Source organism: Trichoderma breve, chromosome 3, assembly GCF_028502605.1.
Source record: "Trichoderma breve strain T069 chromosome 3, whole genome shotgun sequence".
NCBI classification, from domain to species: Eukaryota; Fungi; Ascomycota; class Sordariomycetes; order Hypocreales; family Hypocreaceae; genus Trichoderma; species Trichoderma breve.
Window position 1 is genome coordinate 1,000,239 of NC_079234.1, and position 23,942 is coordinate 1,024,180.

At 45.9% G+C, this 23,942-nt stretch overlaps 7 protein-coding genes across 7 annotated transcripts; 3 read left to right on the forward strand and 4 right to left on the reverse strand.

The window, feature by feature from the left end:
* Nucleotides 1–331: 331 nt before the first annotated feature.
* T069G_04730 (heterokaryon incompatibility protein (HET) domain-containing protein) lies at nt 332–2,339 on the forward strand (the record flags this gene model as incomplete). Its single annotated transcript, XM_056171940.1, has 3 exons — nt 332–809; nt 870–2,258; nt 2,326–2,339. 3 exons carry the CDS (start codon nt 332–334, stop codon nt 2,337–2,339), a joined length of 1,881 nt encoding a protein of 626 aa, XP_056028798.1.
* Nucleotides 2,340–5,904: 3,565 nt separating this feature from the next.
* T069G_04731 (uncharacterized protein) lies at nt 5,905–6,291 on the forward strand (the record flags this gene model as incomplete). The annotated part of the gene is made up of 1 exon (XM_056171941.1): nt 5,905–6,291. The coding sequence occupies one exon, from the start codon at nt 5,905–5,907 to the stop codon at nt 6,289–6,291; it is 387 nt and encodes a 128-aa protein (XP_056028799.1).
* Nucleotides 6,292–8,601: 2,310 nt separating this feature from the next.
* Nucleotides 8,602–10,940, reverse strand: T069G_04732 (beta-L-arabinofuranosidase; the record flags this gene model as incomplete). Its single annotated transcript, XM_056171942.1, has 7 exons — nt 8,602–9,287; nt 9,337–9,478; nt 9,528–9,649; nt 9,691–9,824; nt 9,876–10,402; nt 10,458–10,828; nt 10,874–10,940. The coding sequence occupies 7 exons, from the start codon at nt 10,938–10,940 to the stop codon at nt 8,602–8,604; spliced, it is 2,049 nt and encodes a 682-aa protein (XP_056028800.1).
* A 305-nt stretch (nt 10,941–11,245) lies between these two features.
* T069G_04733 (uncharacterized protein) lies at nt 11,246–13,030 on the reverse strand (the record flags this gene model as incomplete). Its single annotated transcript, XM_056171943.1, has 3 exons — nt 11,246–11,415; nt 11,824–12,759; nt 12,916–13,030. 3 exons carry the CDS (start codon nt 13,028–13,030, stop codon nt 11,246–11,248), a joined length of 1,221 nt encoding a protein of 406 aa, XP_056028801.1.
* Nucleotides 13,031–14,343: 1,313 nt separating this feature from the next.
* On the reverse strand, nt 14,344–15,419 carry T069G_04734 (RTA1 like protein domain-containing protein; the record flags this gene model as incomplete). The annotated part of the gene is made up of 3 exons (XM_056171944.1): nt 14,344–14,843; nt 14,913–15,164; nt 15,239–15,419. 3 exons carry the CDS (start codon nt 15,417–15,419, stop codon nt 14,344–14,346), a joined length of 933 nt encoding a protein of 310 aa, XP_056028802.1.
* A 1,634-nt stretch (nt 15,420–17,053) lies between these two features.
* T069G_04735 (endonuclease/Exonuclease/phosphatase family domain-containing protein) lies at nt 17,054–18,229 on the forward strand (the record flags this gene model as incomplete). Its single annotated transcript, XM_056171945.1, has 1 exon — nt 17,054–18,229. One exon carries the CDS (start codon nt 17,054–17,056, stop codon nt 18,227–18,229), a length of 1,176 nt encoding a protein of 391 aa, XP_056028803.1.
* Nucleotides 18,230–18,820: 591 nt separating this feature from the next.
* T069G_04736 (ankyrin repeats (3 copies) domain-containing protein) lies at nt 18,821–23,498 on the reverse strand (the record flags this gene model as incomplete). The annotated part of the gene is made up of 8 exons (XM_056171946.1): nt 18,821–19,339; nt 19,619–20,484; nt 20,608–20,910; nt 21,241–21,758; nt 21,822–22,446; nt 22,495–22,755; nt 22,837–23,137; nt 23,190–23,498. The coding sequence occupies 8 exons, from the start codon at nt 23,496–23,498 to the stop codon at nt 18,821–18,823; spliced, it is 3,702 nt and encodes a 1,233-aa protein (XP_056028804.1).
* Between the last annotated feature and the right edge of the window lie 444 nt (nt 23,499–23,942).

Here is a 23,942-nt window from a genome sequence, read left to right on the forward strand (position 1 = left end):
TTAAGCGATCATACGAACGGGCATCGGCATAGGAATTGCCCCGAGGGAGAGAGGCAACCATTTCACCCTGCCAGTTGCCTAATAAAGAGGATTTAGATAGCAATGCCCAGCTACCAAAATGGAAAGAGACATTGTGTTATATGTTCTTTCTCTCTCATAGCCATGATTTGGTAATTTTGGTTAATAATACTCAATCCCCGCCTTTGGAGTAAAATATCAAGCGCAATCTACGACTGGTAGTTCGGAGAACAGATATCTTACTCTATGTTTCTAGAGATACTACTATCTTCCCATCACTCATTTTATGTCCATCATTTCTTATTGCGCAGACATGGCTACGATGAAAGATTACAAATACGAATCGTTGCCCAATGGTCCCTCGATCCGCCTATTGGTTATCCATCCGGCTAAACATCTTGATGAGCCGTTGGTCTGCGATGTCAGAGTTATTTCACTAGATGAAAACCACCCAGACTATGCAGCACTGAGTTATACTTGGGGTGACAACACTACGAACAACAACAACGTTGCCCACTATGTTATCTGCAAGGGACAAAGGCTGGCCATTACCACAAATTTGAATCAAGCCCTCCGGCGATTTCGCCAGTTCGAGACCTGCGAGTATATATGGGCCGATGCTATCTGTATCAACCAACTCGATAACATGGAGCGCAACACACAAATTCTTCTCATGAAACGAATCTATCAGCAATCTAGAATGACCTATATATTTCTCGGAGAGCAGGAAGATCAACCCCAAACACCCAATGCAGTTGATTATGTGGAGAAAACGATATTCCGTCCTCTACGCACGTTATCTGAGCCGTCGATATCGATTTCGAGTCTTATCAGGTGCTTACACCACCAAGATATTAGGCGGACAAACGAGTTGTTGAAGGATATTCTACATTATGTCGAAATGCCACAAGAAGATGACTGGGCACCATGGATGTCATGGCAAATTCTCCTAACACGGCCATGGTTCAATCGGATATGGGTTATTCAGGAAGCTACTGCGGCACCTGATCGTACCATCGTCCAAGTTGGCGCCTTTCGGATGACGTGGAATGAATTAGTGGCCGCAAATGCTGCTTCACTCGAATTTCTGTCTGAAAGTGATGTGAATCTTGGATTCTCTATGGTCGGCGGCTACAATGTCGGAGGACAGAAACTCGATGCGATCGAAGCCATTACGAGATGGAAGGCAAACCGAGTGACTTTGGAAGCTATGGAGATGATTTCGCAAACTCTCCATCCTGGACGCGATTATCTGAGTATTCTGCTTGGACCAAGGCGCAAGATGGTGATATCCGATCCTGATCCGTCTCCTGTGAAGTACTGGATCCCACTCGCAGGGAACAACAACGTCCCAAATCATCTTACATCTGGAATTGTAGGCCTTTTTTATAGTCGAAGCAGGGCGAGCAGTCTACCAATTATTGCAAATATCCACGAACAAGGAGAAACGGATACTCGAGATGGAGGCTCTGATAATGCGTCGCTAACAGAGTCAACACTGCAAGGGACAGAGGGAGGAAATGATGCGGATTGGAAAGATGTATTGAGACTTACCGCTAAAATACAGTCCCTTCACCTTTTCCAGCTTCTAAAACGATGCTGCAACTTCAAGGCTTCGGATCCAAGGGACCATCTCTACGGCTTGCTGGGTCTCGCGACCGACGCACATATGGCACCGAAACCAGACTACGAAAAATCCACGGAGCAGATTTATCGTCAATTTGCCGAGTACTTTGTTTCGCAAGGATATGGAACTGAGCTGCTATCCATGAGTGACTCGAGAATGAGCCCGTCCTGGGTTCCGGATTTTGCTGCCCTCGGCCAAAATGTCCCAGGTCTCGCTGAAGGTTGGGATCTCAGGCACTTCTCAAAATTTACCGCTGGTAGGAGCGCCGGTGGAGATATTCGTTTGAACGGCGATCGATTGACTACGAGGGGTGTTATTGTTGACGCTGTCGTTGCTCTTGGGCCGCAGTTGCGTTCTAGTTCATATTTCGCTTCTCAACCCAAATTACCAGATGATAATAAAGAAGCATTGAAGAAATTTGAAGGCCATATCACAGATTGGGATCGAGAAACAACTATGTTTATCCAGAATGCACATAAAATGGGCATGTTTCAAGGTCAAAGCCAAACAGCGTTATCGAGAGTATATAACATAGTCATCTCTGCCGGGAACAAAGTGATCCATGGAGGAGAGATGCAGTCAATTATTGCCCAATTGGGAACCGGATCTTACAGTACGGAAATGAAAGATGACTGGGAAAGGAAAATTCGTGATCAGATTGTTGATAATCTGCAAGGAAGGAGAATTTGCATAACTAAAGGCGGCCTACTAGGGTTGGTCCCAGAAGGAAGTAAAGAAGGGGATATTATTTGTGTTTTTCTTGGTTCCCCTGCTCCTGTCGTTGGTCGAAGAAAGGGAGATATGATAACAATAATTGGCATATCGTATTTTCATGGTTTGATGCGAGGAAGAGGAATTTCCCAAAGTCAAAGTAAAATACAAGATATCATCATAGGCTAGAGTAAATAGTTTTATCTAGTATAATACAGTAGTTTTACTGTATATGAAGGACAAACTTCTTAAAAACTAAGATTAGAATACTTGTTATTGAACATTTGTCCAGCAGTTATTGACTGACAGTAGCCTAACGGACTCACGTCTTCTCTTTCGTTGATAGCTTAGGCTGCCCTCATTTACCTTGCTTGTTGTTGAGGCTCCGACAAACCTTCTCTGCTATGTTGACTATGCTCTCATTGCACTTCTTTTCATCAGTGGCTGTTATTTTGGCCGTAATCGCAGACAGCAAGTTGAACAAAGCACGATAGCAACTGAAGCAAGAAGATGTTCATGTATCGCAAAAGAATCGGGAGATTTACGGCAGTATAATGACATAGTAGTTATGATACAATAGGGAGATATCCAAACTCCAATAGCATAGAGCAGAGCGTGAGCAGTGTGTCCACGTCTGGAGCTGATCAGACCAGGTCTTTAGGCTTTTATTCTCCCAAAGAGAGTATGGACTACAAAGTAGACTTCTCTAGAATCATTCACCGCCATTTGGAAGACATCGGAAGAGGCTTGCGAGGGGTAGTCCCAACTGTGGGTGCATCATCCGATGCCATTGGTAAGAAATTTCCATGAGGCTCGTATTTGCGGATTCTACGACGAGAGGTGGTCAGCAAGAGTTATTAAAGCTACTGCGCCAGCTGCCTAGCCGTGAGCATTAAATCCGAAAGGATTCCGTAATATGTATTATAAGCAGGATGTGTTTGTCTTATTTTAACTACATGTTTCGATCAACTGCATGAAACGCCAAGATATTATCGGTCGATGGCAAAAAATGAATGTTTAATGGCGAGTATATGCTGCAGTCTAAGTGTGCTTTATGATTCGATCGCGCTCATTCCACATACTGACGCAAAACTTTTTGTAATTTTTTATTCTAAGTTGCTCTAAGAATGATACATCCTTCATTATTGATATGGCATTCACGGATAGCGTCCATCAATTGGAGTTTTCCAGAGTCTCTAGGGTAGAAAGTCGGGTTGAGAATCCATCCGCTGACCTTTTTTGAGGATTTGAATTATCCAGCGACTTGGAATAATTATTCGTATACTCTCTAAAAATAGATACTGAATAGCAAGAAGTTTGGTAGGGCCGGAAATTGGTACCGGTTACTCCCATATATTGGGCTGATTAACTGTATGGGCTTGTTCACAGATAATCGCATGCTAAGCCCTAATACTGGCGTATAAATATTAAATACTTATAATTGTTTGACAGGAAGAGGTAATTAATTTTCGACATTTGGATCAAGTTATTGAAAAGAAGGTCATATCTGTCGTCATGCGCAGCATATTAGCAGCAGCCTTGATATGGCCAAACTAGTACAAGAGATGCAGCACCGAATGGAGAGAGGTTCGTGCTTGTCTTTAGATGATCCCAGCCAGGCGTGTCAGATTCCTGAAGTTGCCTGCTTCTCTCAAAAGCTGCGGATGAGTCATGACCGTCCAGAAGCAATTCCAAATTAGTGAATACGAGTAAGGGCAGATTACTTCTTATTATAGCAACTGCCGATTATGGATGGAGACAGGGCAGGATGCAATTGACGGTTATGTAAAATGTTATTTTGGGTATTTGATGATGTTTTTGTAACTTCCACCTCAGCATTGATAAACATGAGCACTGATTATCGGGAAAAGGACATGAACCGTGGCACCCATTTACCAATTTTATTACGTACAACCTTTTCAGCTTATTCTTCTCACATTGGATATGATCAATAAGATCTAAGGCTGCCTGAAATCCGCATCATTCCTTGACATAAAGGTGGCTGAGCCTAGTCATGAGTAGTGCCTCGGCATCAGGCAATATTTTGACTAGTGCTCGGGATGCTGCAGCCTCACCGGAAAAAAGAACGCAGAATGTAGAGAGTGAGAAGTAGCTAGAGGATGAGATCCTGCCAACATGCCCATGCAAGTGCGGAGAAATTAGAAAAACCTAATCTAGGCGATATTGTGAAGGGGGGGAAGGGATTGTAGGCAAGAGGGCCAACGAAGGTATGTAGCTATTTCTAGCTTGTGATAGAAGACCTACCGCCTCTCACTGGTGTGAAGCTTCATTTAGCGAGCCCAAAGAAGATCATTGCCCTAGACGTTTCTGACAATAAGATCTCCAAGGCTCTATATGCATTAAACTTGTTTTGCGTGGAGCTGGTGAAGAAGGTTTCAATCCGCGAGAGCCACTGGGATGTTTTTTCGGAGGGCACAATTAAGGCTGTTCAGTGCAGCACGCAGCCCATCCTTCGGGATCCTCTCCGTCCAAGGATTGGGCTCAGCTGAGGCGGAATGTTAGAAGAAGTTGGTGGTCTCGATCCTGGTGGCGTTGAGACAATATACAAACGACTGCCCAGCTTGTGGGAAGAAAATAAGTTTCGCTTGAACAATGCGTTGCGATCGGGTGATCATAAAGTTTGGCTTGCAGTAAGACCGGCTTATGAGAAAGACCATTGTGAGAGATGTAAGGCTGATCCGAAGCTCTACGTCATCTGAGACATGGCATTGGCACGATGAGGGTCCAGTAACTAACTGATGATTGGGGTAATTGAAAGAGATGCAGAGAGGAGAAACATGCAATTGTAAGTTGAAGCGAAGACATCACGACGGTGCTAATTTTAAGCCAGCTGAGAAAGCGTCCCGTTACACACGGAATACACTGCCTCCGGGCAGCGGCTTGTGGCTCATTGCTTGAGTCCCTTAATCAGCAATCCCCAGGGTTCTCTTGACAGCTCAGCGGTGCAGTTTTGCGGGCACAGCTGATCCACCCGTCAACGGGGCGGGACGCCGGGAAGCCGGGACTCCGGGGCTAAAATGACATCGCCATGACATCCGCACCGTCCGACCAGAACGTGGACTACTCAAGACAGTAAGCCAGTGCTAGCAAAAGTGAGTTTTACGAGGTAAGCAAGTAGGAACGTGGCTTATAAAGCCACAGCTAGCTTGAGGCGAAGGCTGCTAGTAGGAACCGGAGTCAGCTTATACTATTTATAAGCTCACTGCATGGGCTAGTAATAATAGCTTGTCCAAAAAAGAACTTCACGTGTTGTAGTGGAATAATGCTGCTGGTAACACAATTAAGCCACTTCGTAAAAGTCAAAATGTGTATGGTGTAAACATCTAATAATAGGGTATCAATTTGATAATAGGCATTGAAGCTGAACAATTCATCTATATAAACATCTCTTCATCTTCCTCTCCAAACATTCTTCTCATCATCCACAACAACATCTACAGCTACAACAACTACTTCAATCAACAACTACTCTCTTACCACATCTTCCAATCTAAACCTTCAACTCAATAACTCAAATCACCATCAAAATGCAGTCCGCTATTGCCTTCACTGTCTCCCTCCTTGCCCTTGTTGCCTCGGCAGCTCCCACCACTCGCACCGTTGGCACTGTTCAAGTTCAGTTTGCCAACGATGTCACTGGAGCAAACGGCAACGCTCGCATCCCTCTTGACGGATCCAACATCAACCTTGGAGAGGCTTATGGCAACACCAACCTGGAGAAGGACGGCACCCTCTTTGTCACCAGCCTGCAGTTCACTGCCGACTTCCAGAACGTGCAGTGCGTTGTCCTCAAGGACTTCCAGACCAGAGTCGCCTTCATTGCCGACCCTCACACGGACTTCCAGACCTTCTCTCAGAAGCCCCTGGACTGGCAGAACAACTTCACCATTGCTTGCAATGTCGCTTCTTCTTAAGCATTCTCTTAAGCACTCTCTTAAGCACTCTCAAGGTCGCGGGGTAGAATGGACAGGTCTTTGGAGGGGCGTCGATTTGGTTTGATTTTTATCTCCTTTGTCAGGGACGGAAGCGATCGGCTTAGCACAAATGGCCAGAAGGTACCTAGTTAATACATAACTAAGAATTACATCATTTAGACGGATAGGATGCATTAGCAATATACATACATTCATTTCAGAAATTCTTGTCAATTAGTTTAAACTACAGATGAATTATCAATTACAAAATGGATAGACAGCCTCAATATTGTTTTGTTTCATTACTGTAAACGTTCATAAGTATGATACATTTCTCTGGCCTACATAAAAGTCGAAATGGCTGTTTCACAGGGAAGTTCTTCATATAAAAGACCTGCCTCATGATTAAATAGCACAATGATAATCTACCAGCTAATTTCCCATAATCTACCAGACATCGACCGTAGAAAAGCGGCTGGCAGAACAAAGAACATTGAAGGCTGCCGTCGTGAGTGACATAAGCTACAACGCCACAACATTAACAACACCATGCAACCACATTTATCAACACAACATGTTGATAACGTGCAAAAAAGAATTAATGCAAGGAATGAAATAAAACATATAACAATAGGTTTTTGCCAGTGGTCGCCTGCGTGTGCCGGCTAGTAGCTTATTTATAAAAGGGCAGGGTTTCTCGCTTCCTAATTGAACCGGGCCTGACATTTTGCTATTTCCTGCCTTTGAGACACTGCCGAGCTATCTTGGTTCGCACGTGCGAAACGGCAATCAGACGTGCACCTCCATGTGTGCGAACCGTGGGCGACAGAACTACGCCTCATAGCTAACTGTGTTGGCTGCCGAGCTGCTGTATGTAGCCTGCATCTTTTGGCGGCACGGGGAATGAGTTCCGTGTTGTCTAACATGGATGGAATACTAGACTAGTCCTCTCTCCATCTCTCGTCTTTCCATGGGCCGTGCCGCACGGGATTTAAGCATGGAAGTTCCTCCTCAGTAATACCCCACCGATAAATAAGTCGCTGGACCCAAATCCCATCGATGTAACTCCCAAATCTTCCAAATCTTCCAGTCCCGCAGGTCCCACACAGCCGCGCTTGACCCTCACCATGGCAGCTAGTCAAACGGACTACAGCTACTACATCAATTTGTTCGTCACTCAGCAGGACTTCAATAGGATACCAAAGGGGTTTTCAGCGGCCCTTGCTGCTGCGCAGCGTGCAGAAGAACTTCTAGTGAGAAGCTGTTCCTAAACCATGGTGGATCCTCAACTTGGGCTGCATACTACCTCGCGAGACGTGATGCGGAGTCTGGCTCTCATTTTGCTGGTCAAGCCAGGCTTGCTAAATCGCTGCGTACATTCGATGAGAAACCAGTCGAGTTCCGCATATCAGTAGTGAAAAGAGTCAAGGACGCCCTGCCCTCTGAATTTCATGAGAAGTTCCAAAATTTTTCGGAGAAAGCAAGAAAAAGGCAGCGTAAGTATTTCTTTAGTTGCCCCTTTCCCTTACTAACAGTCAGCTAGGTACAACAGCAGCTTCCGCAGATTTAGGAGAGGAGAATGACCATCAACGGAGAACATCTGTGCATACCCCTATTGGATCAGCAGATAATATCAACGTTTCTACAGATACATTCCAAAATAATCTTTTCTTTAACGCGGAAGGGGTGCCGGGTTTAAGGCTCGCAAATGTTTTCCCACCATTTCTCGCCGCTTCAATTAGCGCGCAACCTTCAACTAGCCATTCTGGTAAACAAGCAGCGGACATCACGATGTCATTCCCTCTCGCCATGCATACCGGTAACAAATTTGACTCCAAAATGAGTTTAAAACTTAAGCCTCACAGAGTTGGATATTTTGTAATGCGATTATTCGACATTTATATGGAATCGATAAACGAAGAGCGATGCATGGTCCTACTGCCCTTTGGCTCGCAAGCTGTTACTTCCAGTGAATGGATCATACAAGGCTGCAAACGGGAGGTCATTTTGGAAGTGTTTGGGGAAATTGTGGCTACAGCTGTCGAAGCAAGCCTGACTTACATAGAAGACGAAGCGCGAGGAGAACCTGTGACGGAGTGCGTGACCATGGCGGTTTCGGGCAAGGCTAGTGAGGGAGCTGTTATAACTCTATCTCTGGCTGAGAAAGAGTGTGTTCAAATAAAATAAGCTCTATGGCCAAAATAGCTTAGAACGGCCTCTGATAATTACTGCGCTTACTGCCTTGGTTCTAAAAGGCAAAATAATTCATTTTCTTCGATAAAGCTAGTATTTAAGAATAGTATAGTTTTCTCAAGTTTTGTTTGGAAGCCTAGCAACAGGAAACTGGGCTATATGTAGCTTCGAAGCTCCATATGGGATTAACTTGAGTCTTGTTTTTGTCTCTGGGTCTACCTCTGGATTTATAGGAGGCAGAGCAGCTGTGTCAAATTGTATCGGCCAGTCGATTGGATACGCGTCCACGTATAGTGATATTAGTGGCCCACCGCGACTGAAGATGGGATTCGGAAGAGTTTTGCCCTGCGCGGAGCCAGTGTTGACTGAGATAGTCTCGGGATCGATGGCGAACTTCCATGGCGATACCGGCTCGAGAATGTGGTCCATTGCCTTCGGGTGCGACTCAGAGTCGTCGAGTGGGGTGCGGTCTGTCCAATTCAAGGGCTGATGAGCTGTTTCCTTGTATGCAATATCGGCAGCATAGAGCAGAGGACCGTAGTAAACACCAACGGTCTCGTTGCGAGTGACAATATGTACGTCCATGGGGAGCTTGACTATGATCTTTGTGACTCCTGGCAACACTTTAGTGTAGTGTAAGCCATTAGAATCAGGGGAGAGGTGGCAAGGTCTCTGCCGTCCAACTTGTGCAGTGGCCTCGGGCGTCGTCCAGTTAGGAACGCGGACACCAAATTCGAAAGATGTCTCTGTAGTTATTGTGTATTGCAATATGGATGAGAATGGATAATTGGTATCACATTCAACTGGCCCGTCTTAGCAAGGTCCTGGGCATGATTTTCAACTCAGACTGACCTTTGACTCTCTTTCCTTGGAGTTTGGTTTCTAGTGACGTGGGGCCTAGCAGAATATGTGCAATTTTATTGTGCTCCGTGTAAACGTAAGAAGATGCAACATATTTTGGGTACCCTTGAGGGTGGTTGACAGTGCAACAAGGCTGGATAAGTCAGCTTGGAGCCAAGGGCATTAAGAGAGGCGTGGCATACAAAATTAGGCTCCAGCCCGTAAGTGTTGCCGTATGAGACAACATTGAAGAAGGGATCCCCAGTGAGATTCCGCGACCAAGGCTCATTCGTCTGCGTGACGTATTGATGCGACCACCCTAGAGCTGTTAGATAAAAAGCCAGCGATGTTGTTAGATGCACTCACAATCAGGACTCATCGCTGCTGGGAAGGCGTTGAAGGCGGCCAGCTCAGCACGGTCGGCAAATTCGTTAGCACCGTGGAAGCGGTAGAGGTAGGCATACGAAAACATGGATTCAACAGCCATGCAAAGCTCAGAGCTTGTAAGGCAAGTCAATATCCTTCAATAGTGCATGTAGAAGTCGACTTACCCTCGTTGTGGGCTCAAATTACCGATATGCTCGTCTCCAATTATTGTCCCGGACAGTGATGTATGATACGTGGCGGTCATGTTAACAGCGTCGAAGGTCTGTTGAACAAGGGCTTCACTACTGTTGCGTCTATACAGCACTGTTGGATACCGCAGGCCCTGTGCCAAGTTAACACCATGGGTGAAGCCGCTAGTTTTAAAATTGCCATCTTCTGGGAAGACGCCTTTGACGAAGAACTTAGTCCAGTCCCTGCCGCCAACACGGCCGCCCTCAAACATGAGATCAATTGTCTCAAGGATGACGTCCCCATTCTCACGGGGATGGTTTTCGTACAGCCACATCAGGGAGATGGGCAGCTCGTGGGTTCGCGACAAGCCAAAGCCGAAAGGGTCGAAGTTGTCTTCCAGAGATTTGTCCTGCAGTAAACCAGTGAAATTGTCTTTGAGCATGGAGTGGACTAGTTTCGTAAAGCGGTGCATAGCATCAACAATTCGCTGCTCTTGGCTTTCGTCGGCTTCGGCGTATTGCTTTACTGGTTAGTGCTTGTTTTTTTTTTTCTTTTTCAGTGTGTTGAATCCCTACAGTTAAGCCAAATGCTAGCAGGCTTCTCGCCCATATGCCCCGTGTCTGTCTTGTTGTCTCAGGCCCGAGCCAGCCGTCATCAGCTTGATTGTCGAGTACATAATCGAGAAACTGCCGTGCTTGTTTCTTCAGTCGCGCATCGTCAAGAGTCCAGGCGAGAGGCACGATGTAGTTGAACCAGTAGGGCGCTGACTCGTGAAGCTCGCTATACTCATAACTACCGCCGAGCCAAGTAGAGCGGGCAACGTAGCGGTAGAAATCGAATAGATGGCCACCAAGGCCGTCCGCCGACAGCTGGATCTGGTCTCGTAGCCAACCCCCTGGACGAATGGACCCAAGGGGGAAATGATCAAACTTGAAAGGCGCGAGGGCTTTGGAAATTAGCAATGCCATCGAGAGTTAGATTCAGCACCTACAAGCTTGGTGTGCGACAGCAGACGACATGCTCGCCAACAGGGATGTGAGGACAGCAGAAATTTTCATAATGGCAGACAGTCAACATCCAGTGGTGCTGTCTAAAATGGTTCTGTGACTGTACTGTCGCTTAGCTGTAGGACCCGGGGGTATTTTCTTCTTCCCTCGCTCAACTACGCGATACCCCCCATTGGTGGCAGTTTTCCAACTCGCTTCATCGTGCGGAGATGATGAACACCCAGAAATACCGTGTATAGCTTGGAGTTGTAGGGCACTGTCGGTACATCTTCCGGTAGACTGCCCGGACCTAACATCTTCGCTTGGTTAAAGATTATTCGTACAGATCTAATCCACCGAGGTCCACGATGGGCCATCTACGCTTGGCGAGCCTGACCACTACGTAACGACACAGCCTTTTCAAAAGCATATAATAGTAAAAACCGGGCCGCAGGCTCTCCGCCCTTGAATCTTGAAACCGAACTTTTGGACAATCGACCGGCGTGAGGTTTTGCATCATCCGGGATTCGGGAAAACTCTCGGAAAACTATCCGAAACATCTTTGAAGTAGTTGGGTTTGCATAAGGTCCCAGAGCTAGCTATAGCCTAACTTATTTAGGCGCCGAGTTAGGTTCAGCATAAGTCTGAAGGTGAGATTCCAGTTCCATATACATGTGCTCATGAGATTGTCAAATGGATTTATTTGGGGTATCTCATTATCCAGTACATATTCTGCGCCCCATACGACAGGATAGCGATGAGGAAATGAATACGCAGCAACATAATTCAAATTTTGTCGTTACTCCTCAAATCACTCTTGGGCACACAATATTAAGTGTATAGATGTTCAATAATGCGTAATCATGTTTGCACAGCCACTTAACGCATCATAGAGACTTCAGAACGTCATTCGGCCAAGCCATCCAGTCTTGCCAATATGTACCTAGATATTTACTGGCGGATTCTATCATGAATCGACCAGTATCGCCAAATACCCAAAACTCACGGTCGCGATATAGGAGCACGGCCCAATGGGCTAGAACTACTAGTGCCTCTGGCCTTCGCTGCTTAAGCATCTGTAGATAGTCGAAAGAGACGAGTACTGGCCATGCCATTGTGATATGTGGATGGAGCTCGTCGGGAAGACCACGCTGCCGCCCAATGACCCACTGGAGCGACTTGACAGCCTCACAGCATGCGTTGAATGAGGAGGGACCGAGGCTTTCGATGGACGCTGCAAGATGGGCCAGGAGCCCGTCACACTCACCGCAAGAGACGGTTAGCTGAGGGTCCAATTGGTCGAGCGCGCTTATTGGGTCGATGATATGTTTCATCTCGGTCTCATTAATGATGTGCCAAGATTGTCGAGTAACGGTGCGTATTCCGCGATGAAGGGTAACGAATTGGATAAGCTTGTCCAGAAACTCGGTGAAATCTCTCTGGTAGATGGTTGTGTCGAAAAGCGTATGCAGGCCGAGAAATGAGGAAAACAGGAACAGGGCTGTACAATTTTCATCGGAAACCCTTGGTTGGATTGCGTTGAAGTGGCCGAGAGCTCGCGTCTGGAGCTGTGCCGCTTGGTGGAGGTATTGGTTCTTCTCTGCCGGATCAAACGTCTGGGTGCTCAGATGAAGAGCAGCCATAGCGAGAAGCTCATCCATAAGAAACGGAGTCGTTATGGCGGATTTAAAGATCAGCTTGGCGATCTCCCCTGCTTTCGTGGCATCAGGGAAAAGACCTGCGTCACCGGAGTTGAGCAGGTTGCTTTCGAGGTGATGTAGGAGGGCGAGATGACCGAGGTTGTAAACATCTGGTAGTAAGCTTTCAGTTTCGGATTCAACCCCATCCGTAGGATGAAAACCGGCCGCCCCGATCGCGGCCACAAGATTTGCTGGGGAGAAACTGGGTGATGTATCGGACGCAGTGGGGGTTTGCGACGAGTTCGCGAGTGTAATCATCCCAGCATCGTTGGCACCCAACCGTTGGCTGTAAGAGCACTCGCGATCACAGGTAGAGCAATTGACGCAGGTCGGTCGATGCTCGTCACATTTCATATGACGTCGTTTACATTGCTTGCAGCCATTGCGAGATTTGCGGTGTGGCCGTCGGATTGTATTGCTGGGCGGGTTAGCATCTCGGGCTTGTTTGGAGACGCGAGCCATTGGAAGGGGAATTGATTCAAACAGCTAATCAGTAAATGAATTCAGAAGAGCCGAGAGGACGGACTATGCGTATCGGGGAAATGAGCTTGCACAACTGGGGAAGAGCCTCTTTGCATGGATTGAGCGCATTCAGTGAGCTATACGGTGGTGGCACGTATTCTACATGAATATACGGCATCGAGTAGAGAATTTACGCACTCGGAAGCTTGAAAAGGAGGAAGGTACTGTGTGGGCTAGCCCTGGAGAGAGTAATGAGCGTATCGAAGCTCAAACGTATATGGGGCTAAATCGCTACTGACAATACGTAATCACCTTGCACCCTTAACCTTTGGACGACCCATGGCTACTACAGTAGGTAGTTTGCTAGATACTGGAATCGAGATACGGAGTATGGAGTACTAGCGGTCCAAAATGTTGGGTGGCTTAGCCAGATACGTAATGAAGCCCCTGACATTCTGAATGATAGTGGTCCGTATAGGCAGGCATTGGCGACGTCGAAATACGCGTATTCGACGTATTGGCGTATTGGTTATTCCGAAGTGCCGATTTTCTAGTTCCATGACAGCTACTACTCCGTTATGGGGACAATAATCAGCTGCGGTTCTTCTATTGAGGATATGACTTGCCCCACAAACTTGCATCAGACTTTTAGCGGTAACTCTAGATGTTGTCGTAATCTCTTTGGTGTTGGGCTTGGTATTGGTGACTAGGCTGGCTCGGACTGACACCTCATCAAAGCCGCTCGCAGGGGCTTCGCGGATAGTGTGAGCCCTCTCCCACAGTTTGCGCACAAATTTGCCCCGGTGCCAACGGAGGAGGAGAGTGTGTAAGTTCCCTTTTGCTTGGCCGATGCCGTTAGATACATCAGTCATAAATGAGAAAGTTAAATTTTAGAAGAGCTGGTAGCGTTTGCATTCGGTTTATTTGCTAGCCGAATAAAGCTCAGACGGTTACAGGCAGGGCGTAGCCGAAATCTCTATTTGAGTACGACTCTGCTGCAGACATTGTTCCAATGGTATGCTTATTGATGTAGAGAATGAATCAGCCATAACTTCACCAAAGAAATGATTTCACGAGGAATTAGTGTAAAGCATGTAAAGCGTCGTATAAAGGTATATTGGACTATAAATGCTTCGTACCATAGCGGTTTATACTATAGATGCTTAAAACAGCTACCGTCTACTCATAAATTCCTTGAAATGTGATGCGACATTTCTTCTTCTTCCCCATCTAAGCCGGCTCAACCCCGATCATATAAGAGGGGGAAAACAGTACTAAAGAAATCTGGTACACCCGAGCCTATAGCTACAAATTTAATGATCGTTTAAACTTTGTAAGTTAGACTCATCCGCCCAATATCTTGCAGACTTGGAATCTTTGCGATAGTTGTAAAGCTGAAAGCCGCTGGTGAATGGTTCCTGTCCTTTTAGAAGCATTCCGATTTCTCCGGGGTGCTTCCACAGTAGCCAAACAACCACGATAAACATAGGAAGACTGTCTAAAACATAGAGAAATACTTCGCTCGCCATCAAATATCCGGAATTTCCCTGAGCATATTCCACGACGCGATATAGAGATCTGATCATGATCAAGGCGCTGACAAAGTAGAGCGTATGGAGGTAGTTTTGCCAGCGAATTCCCGGCTTCAGAGAAGATGCAGTCGGGACTAGTATCATACGCCGGTGGAAGGTTGCAGCAACGATGACGAAAAAGATGAACCACAAGAGCTGCAATACAAGCCCAGCGATGATTATGCCGTTCCCGATATTGGTCATGGATTGGTTGTCTCGGCTCCCAGCCATGAGACCACCACCTGAATCTCAGTTAGATAACATTGTGTAAGACGCACAAACCTTTGAGGAGGATGCAAAGAAGGACTCACCTCCAGACTGAAAGAGAAAACACAAAAGATCACCAATGACGAAGGTTTTCGTAAGCCAGCGCTGCTTGATGATAGAATGTATCTCGCCATCTGTCAACAGTATGATTCTTCCTAGAATCATGTATATAGAGGCCGCAAACAACGGAGGGCCCAACAGGATATACATGTTCTGGATGATGTATGGCATCAGTTTCCAGCAGCCTGGCTCTTGGCTCGCGGAAGCAGCTCGAGCGGTGTAGCCAATGAATTCGACTGACGGGAGAGTTAGCAATTATAAGGGTTCGCTGGGTTTTTTTTCCCTCTTGGTTTTGCAAGACTAGACATACACAAGCAGCCAAACACCAGAGCTGACAGGAACCAGGTCTTTGTTTTGAACATTTGAAACAGATGCAAGCCTGTTGCGACTAAAAATAAAAGGCAGAATATAACAGCAGCCGCTACCGATGGCACATATCTGTAGAACGACCACGTTGCATGCAACCAGTCGGGGTTACAGACGATAGCCATTTTGAAGGCGGAAACGACGTATGAGATTGGTGGATGGATTTGGATCAGGAGATTGGACGATTGAGAACAATAGAATGCAGAAGATCACGGGTGTGCTGAAAGTTGGGAGAGTTGGTTTATATCTAATTTGAGTCTTATTTCTCCATGCTCCATCATGGCCCAAAGCGCGACAAAGTGTACACGGCAACTATCCCCAAGACAAACACGGATTATCCCAAATACAGACGCGGCAAGGTGATTACTCGCTTAACAATCGCCATTTATGCCCTGTGGCATAGGCTATGTGTGAAACAGCGCGTACAGATGAGTCGACCCAAGTTCGGGGCTGAAATACGTGGGAGAAAGATCGCATACGCGGAAGAAGGATCGAATACGCGGAAGAAAGATCGAATACGTGGAAGAAAGGCTGAATCCGCGGGATAGTAACTCGCCTGTGGTGTGGGTTTACATGAGCCAAGGACGCGGTTGTCCTTCTAAATATGGTTAAGTCGTCTGTGTTTAGTAGCTTCTGGTTGGAAGTTGTTTGTTTGATATAGGTTTCTAAGCGACTGTATTAACATCATAGATATGAGACCTTATGCGCCAAAAATGCGTGGGAAATAGCTGAGTTCCAGAGTTGACTCATCCATTGTTATCACTGACTGTGGCAATGTGGAATGATGAAAGCTTTTACTCTGATGGAGTGATTATTGACTTGGGTTTCGTTTTTATTCGATTTGTTAATACACTTCATTGATCTTATAATATAATGATAGCTCTTGTATCCGATTAAGCCGAAAGTTATTTTGATCTTAGATATTCAGTCATTAGCGCAATAGTCAAACTAGATGTTTGGTATCTTATCACTAAGCTACAAGACTCAATTGACCCGACTTATCTTCTCTGCGAACATAACGTAAACTCAAGTTTTTCTCATTTACTAATTCTGAAGCCTACCCCATATTACCGGTGCATAGATTGGAACGCTGCAATAATAAAACAAATAAACGAATAATCTAGCATTTATGGTTTAAACGGATGTATTATAAGCTGTGGAGGTGCTTTTTAGGGAAAAGAAAGGATAAAGAGCCTGTTCTTTAGGCCTAGAATTAAATATACAACTATCGAGAGACTGGCATGCAGGGTATGAGTATAAAGAAACCATCATCATCAAAGGCAGGCGGCGGGTCCATGACATCACGTGAACTCAATGCCAGTGTCATAATTATATCTACACTGTGGACTGTTGCCAAATTCCTATGGCTGAAATCCAGCTGACCTGAAGCTAGCAGCCGTCTCAGGGTACATAAAACCCAAATCCTTGGATCATCTTGTCAGAGTCATCACTTCCATTTAGCAGTATCACATCGATAGCAGAGCAGTGGCAATTTTGATATCACGACAACAAGACCAACGCTTAACCTGCATTCATGAGTATGTATGGCCCATTTACAACCCGAGGCTTTTGCCTTTCTATGAATAGGACTGTTTTGGTACTATATCTAGGTCAACGATACCATAGATATAGGAGTTCGTTTGATAGAAATGGAGGTTTAAATCAGCGCTGGAAGTCAGGGTTCCAAAGAAAACCACAAAGCACGAATCTAATTAGACCTTACCACACTTCTCAGTACCCATCACGGGAATCTCGCCTAATGGCTCTCGAACTCAAGCGTCGAGGCGATTTCCGCAACGTCGACGACCTCTCTGACTTTGAATTCAACGATTTATATCTCGACGCCATATCAGGGTCCCTCGAGTTCATGGTCGACACAGCTACTAAGACGTCCATACCACAGTCTCTCATCGACCAACAGACCAGCCCCAACTTCCTCCAACCACAGATATATAACTCCCAATCTGCATCCTGGGCACCTTTTAGCAATGAAGCCAGAACACTTAGACGGGGAGATATCCTTAAAATTGCATCCTGGAACTTGTTTTTCTCGGCTCCCGCCGCCGCCGCTCGTGCCTCCACCGCCATCGCCTATTTGCGGACCATGTTTGGCCAAGAACCTCATAACCTCGTGGTAATGTTCCAAGAACTCCGCCAAGAATCACTAGAAGTCATCCTGGAGGACAAGTGGACTCAACAAAACTTTGTCCTCTCCGATACGGAGCCACCATACTTCGATTGTGCAGACAATAAATCCTTTGACGAGAAACCCAACTGCATACCCAGTCGATATTTTACTCTCATGATGATTTCGCGGAATTTGCCAATATCAAACTGCTTCCGTCTCCCCTTCGTCTCTGAAATGGAGAGAGATGCTCTTGTGGTTGAAATTCCCGTGTCCGAGGACCATGGCCCCGAAGCATCAAAACGGTCACTTCGCCTGTGCACAACACACCTTGAATCACTCTACACAGGAAAAGAGCTCCGTTTTCGCCAACTCGTCCAAGTATCAGCACTACTGAAAAGCGACTCGCCTCAGGGGCAGAGATTCTATGGCGGGCTGGTTGGCGGCGACATGAATTCGGTTGATCCGTCCGAGCACAACACTCACCGAGCACCTGAGGTAAACCTGAAGGACGTTTGGGAGGATGAGCCAGCGCGGACACCGCCGGCCCTAAAGCCCTTCCAGAAAGATATCACATATGGCAAAGCCAGAGGAAATACGTGGGGCTACCAATCCGACAGAGCTAAAACCCGAAAACGGTTGGACAAGTTTCTCTACACAGGGTCTATTGAGACGTTTGCGTTGAGTGAAGCTCAGGACATCACTGGAAAATTGGGTCGCTTTGGAATAGGGCTGAAAACCAAAGCCGGTTTGGATGATGTTTGGGTCAGCGATCACTTTGGGATTACTGTTGGTATTAAGGTTATCTGAGGGCTTGAACTCTGACAGATAAGTTCACTGGCACTCGCTAATCATTCCTTGCCCATCGAATTCAACCAAGATTCATATAAACCAAAAAGCACTGTATACCTAGCGTCTCCTAAAGACAATTAAATCCCTTACTCTCTTACCCCATCCACGAATAGTTCCTCCTCTCCACTCGCAACATTGGATGGCTCATTACGACCATAGCAAAGCTCATTCACGATATTCAACTTCTCGCCCTCGATGGCGGTAGTGTTCGTGGCCGTCAAGCAGACCCTAGTAGACAGCGGTCACAGCAAGGACGTCCTGTGGTGTGTTTCCCTACACTTCCACTCGTATTATGAGCGCAGTCGGAGCTCTACGGCTAAAGTTTGCTTCCTTCCTAATGTAGGAATCTGTAGCAATCCATCATAACGGATACTTGTGACACAAAAGATTACCATAACCGCAATTGTAGCAATCTTACACCATACCTGATAAAGGGAGTTAATAAGGGGTACAATTTGTGATTTTGCTGAAGTGCTGTCTAATATAATAAGCAGGAATTGGAGCAAACCAGTCAATGATACATAATAAGAATTATCATTTACCAACCTCCTATACAATTCTATTCCCATGTACTTTCCAAAATGCCTCCCACCTCTGCACAGCACCTTCGCCATGCTCCTGTCGAATTTGCCCAAGCCAGGCCTCATCTCCATTCTCAATAAACTGGCAGCTTTGCTCTCTTCCCTTTTCGAGCAAGATATCCACAATATCCCAGTGACCTCTGATAACTGCTGCGTTCAAAGCATTTCTATACTTACCCCCCCATATGCTTATCTGTGCTCCCCTTTCTAATAGCATGCGAACCGACCTCGTCTGACCAGAATATGCCGCTGCTTGCAAAGCTGTGCCAAAAATTCCGCCCTGGGCATTAACATCAATACTTTGACAACTGTTGGCAGTGAGGAGAGTCATTGCCCCGTGGGCTAAAGAATCAAGATTAGTATATGCAGGAGGTGCGCGATAATCATCTAGAACTTGTGGTTCCACTGCGCATGCTGCTTGGAGTGGAAGACCATATTTGCCACCTGCAAGGTTGACATCAGCTCCCAGGTCGAGCAGGAGCTGAATCTTGCTCGCCCATGTTGTTTGTAAGGAATCAATATTCCAGTTGTTGGCTCTACCGTATGCCATATACCAGTGCTGCGATAATACAGCATGCAGAGCCGTGGCGTATGGGTAGGTCTCTGGGAGCACATGATTGACTATTGCACCGTGTTCGTGTAGCAGCCGTAGTAGCTGGAAGTTATCCACATTGTCACAGGCATTTTGAGCAGCAGCATGCCATGCACTCCCGTATTTTCCACCCAGAAAATGAATATTCGCACCGCGTTCCAGTAATAGACGTACTGTATCGAAACCACCACTGCTGGTTGCACAAGCCGCCTGTAGTGCAGTTCCATATTCACCACCTTCAAGATTCACCTCAGCGCCATGGTCCAGCAAAAATTGTACAATAGCAACACGCTTTGTAGTATCATTGGGGGTCCCCTTTCCGCAAAAGCACGCTGCTTGCAACGCCGTGCCGTATTTCCCACCTTGTGCGTTGATGTCGACGCCGCAGTCAAGCAAGAGCTTCAATATTTGAACGTCAGGTACCCTCCGAGGATGTCCACACGCCGCTTGCAATATGGAATCAAACACACCACATCTGCTGTGGACATCAGCTCCATGATCAAGCAACAGCTCGACGAGAGGTAAATCCCTCTCATAGCAAGCAGTATGAAGAACACTTCCACATTCCCCTACTTGAGCCCAGGTGCTTATATCAGCGCCATTTTCCAAGAGTAACTCCATCGCGGATTGGCCGAAGAAAACCTCGTCTGCTTGAAACAAATTTCCATACTTTTCTCTGAAAATATTCACATCTGCCCCTCTTTCGATAAGAAATAAGGCTATTGGAGTCATGTATCCGTAATCTATAAAGAGATTGTTCGTACATGCCCGGTACAAAGGGGTACCAGATGTCTCAGTTGAGGCATTCGGGTCCGCGCCAAGATCAAGTAGACGTTTCATCCGCTCCAGGACACGGTCTAATGGTCTTCTCTTATGCACAAGCATATTTAGTGACATCAATCCGTGAAGGGGATACCCCAATTTTCCAGGGAGATTGACGTCTGCGCCCTTGTCGAGCAACAAGTCAAATTCATCCCAGTATCCGCGGCTTGCTGCTTCATAAAGCGCAGATGCATTACAGTCAACGATATTGACATCAGCTCCATTTTCAATCAGATATTGAAAGCAATCAGAATGCAACACGGCCGATGAAAGGATGCATTTTGTCGTATCTGGCGTGTAATTTATTTTAGCCCCGCGGCTTAGCAAGAGCTCCAACGTACCAAGCTGACCATTTCGTCCTGCAAGTTGTAAAGGTGTCGATAGTCTTAACGTCCGATCCCAATCGCTAATACTTGAACCTTCTGCTTCGATATCAGCCCCCTTATCTAGGAGGAGGTTCACGATAGCAAGATGCCCTTTGGATGCTGCGGCTAATAGCGCATTACCGAATGGCTTCCCTTTTGCGTTTACGTTGGCACCCTCGTGTAGTAGCTTCTCCACGATTGCTTTATTTCCCCCAAGTGCTGCATCTTGGAGTGCCAAGTCCAGATCTTCTTGCGTTCGATACCGGTTTGCACCAGAGTCTTTCGGAAGGAGCAAATTTGTCAACTGAAAACACCCCCGCCGGGCGACGTAGAAATGCGGTCGTTGCAGCATCCGTTCAACATCGGTCGATCCATATCTTATCTCTACCAACCAGACTGCAGAAAGCATCTTTTGTAAACTATGGCTTCGAGCTGATAATGCATTCAGGGCATTTTCAGTCATTGTTGTAGGCCAAAAAACATAAGGTATCTTTTCTAAATGCATCGGCCACTGGTCACTTGCGTAGTCGCGTAATCTCCAGTGATGTTTTGAACTAGCGTGGTCGAAATGTGAAGAACTGAGTAACTTGTGGTAAGCTATGCACGAACGTGCAATCCAAAGGTGGGCGTCGATATCTGTGAATGAAAAATCTGACATAAACCCTTCGCGCATTCGATCAGATGTTAAATATTCTTTGATAGAAAAGTGCGCTAGGCGAACTTTCACCTCTCCTGGCGAATAAGAGTAGTCATGATAAAAGGCGTCTTTTTCCTGGTTATAACCTCGTTGATCATCAGGCTTGACCTTGTATGTGATAACGAGTCCTGAAAGGTATTTCAGGACGTCGTCAGAAGAAAACAGCTGATCTTCAACTGTCAGAACAGCATCACAATCTGGACGTAAAATAAAGATGTCTGCAAGCATATCAAGGGTTAAGATTTCGTTTGAAAAGCAGAGCCACTTCAACAGACTTATAACTTCCTGGCGAAAATTGGAGTGTATGTTCTGAAACATTCGGTTATATGTCTCATCAAGGCCGGTAGGGAGATTCTGCAGGGCCTCGTTAACTCTGAACATCGAATTTAATCCCCGTAGTGCTTCGAACTGATAACGGACGTATTGGAACCTGAAATTATGTTACTCAAAGTGCAAGGTGTAGTTTTGAATGAGAACTCATTGGATGACTCACATGCCATCCGACTTTTCTATGAGAACTTTTCTTGCTTGAACCTTAACTTTCTCCGGCCAAGACTTATATTCTTCATCTGACGAGAGAGTAGAATCCACGTATCTTCCAATATCATGGTCAATCATATTTCGTTGAGACTGTAGATCAAGTTCGATTCTTGTGGGCGCAGAGAGCGCAGGTGATAGTCCGGTCCGAATATCTGGCTCGTTGCGGCTTGTGCACAGTATATGGAGATTATCCGGCGCATTCGTTAAAATGCTGCGTAGGGACTTCAGTAACTTTTTTCGATGTCCACCGAGTTTGGCGCATTCATCCAGCCCATCGATAATAATGTAAACAGCCGAAAATCCGTACACACTTGATAGCAGTACTTCTTCAAGTCTTTCAGTGTCCGGTTGGCCACCTTTGGTCTTAAATTCGCCTAGTTTCTGGGCTGCTTCTGGTATATCTGGTCGACAGCAACATATTTGCTTGATGAGTGATGATAGCATTGTATTCACGTTATGCTCTTTTGAAAGAGTAAAACTGAAGTAAAAGTAAGCCACGGCAACAGTTGGACTTTGAATGCGTCGAGTCTCCAAGTATTTAATGACCGTTGAACTTAAAACCGATTTCCCACAACCGGCTATGCTTGTCAGGGGGAGAGCTTTGAAGAGTGAAATTTCAGATATACCTTTACCATGAATCCATAGAAAAGAACCAGAGCTATCTTTCCACGCTCTGAACTTTGGGCTCTCCTGCAGTAACCATTCACCCGTGCCATTCTCGTGCATATCGCGGTTAGTATTGTAAAATAATGTTGGATCCGCATTGGATAGCCAGCTCAGTAGGTCTTGGCGACCTCTTTGTTCATTGGCATCTTGTATGACTTTCTGGAGGCTAGAAATGGAGATATTGGTTGTTCCCCAATTCTGCATTATTTCCTCATGTCGACCTTTGGCAGTAACACATTCCTCGTCATATTGCATATCGCGCCAAATCTCACTGACTTCAATGAATACTTGGTTTTTCTCACGCACCTTGTCCATGAGAGCATCCCAATCATTCCACTTAATGATATCAAGACCAAGACGAAATGCTCCATTATTAGCATAATAGCAATAACTTGTCATCTGAAAGCGTAAAATTTCTCTGTACAGCGCTTCCAAAACTTTCTTGTAATCATCGTGAAGTAATTCAAAACCGCCGATTGAGCCACGAGACTTATAACGCCGATGATACAGCTCTTCCCGCATACGACTCTGCACGATGAGCGAAGAAATGCTCTCCAAGCCTTTTAAAAGAGATGCTGCTTGTGTGCTTGGGCGAAGGAAAAGCTACATGATCAGTTTTATCGCCTCTGTTTTGCATGTGTATAGAGATACTCACAGGCAATAGTAAGCTTACACCAGCCCATGCAATTGATGCATACATATTAGTTCTTAGAGATGCGGTGATGTAGTCGTTTGCGTGACTAATGATGGCTAGGATAGGTGGCAAGAGATCCCTCATGTGGATCTCTGCGCCGCCAAACTTGAGTTTCCAAGCGGTTTGAGTAACTTCATCCATCTTCTTCCTCAATATGATGTCCATCTGCTCTCGCACATTTTCCTTAACACCCAATGGCAGTATTAAGGCGGTAGACACATTGCCTTGAAGTTTCCTCTCATAGTCTTCGACAAGCGTGGAATCCTCCATTTTAAGCCTCTCATATGCTAAGCTCCATAGTTCTTTGATAGGAACATGTATGAGATTACCCTCAGATCTTGATACTGGGGATCTTGGCAGGCTTGACGAACTTTGAGCTGGTTCGAGTGATGTGACATTTGACGATATGGGCGATGGGATCGCATGGGAACTGCTGTTATTGATGAGCGCTACCACGGGCATTGCTTCAGCACCATCTCGACTGGCCTCTCCACTTTCATTATTGTATTTCTTTTTTTTGCTCCTGAATACTCGTTTGACCTTCCCCTCCAACCTTTGTTTTAAATCTGCTGATGTGGACCTACTTGCCATCATAAAAAGCGCCGCACAAAATTTGATGATTCAGTAGACGTAAAACGCTGATGCAGAAATTATAAAATGAATAAGTTTGAGGCTCGATGCGCGAGATTAATTTCATCATACAGGTGTCCTAGA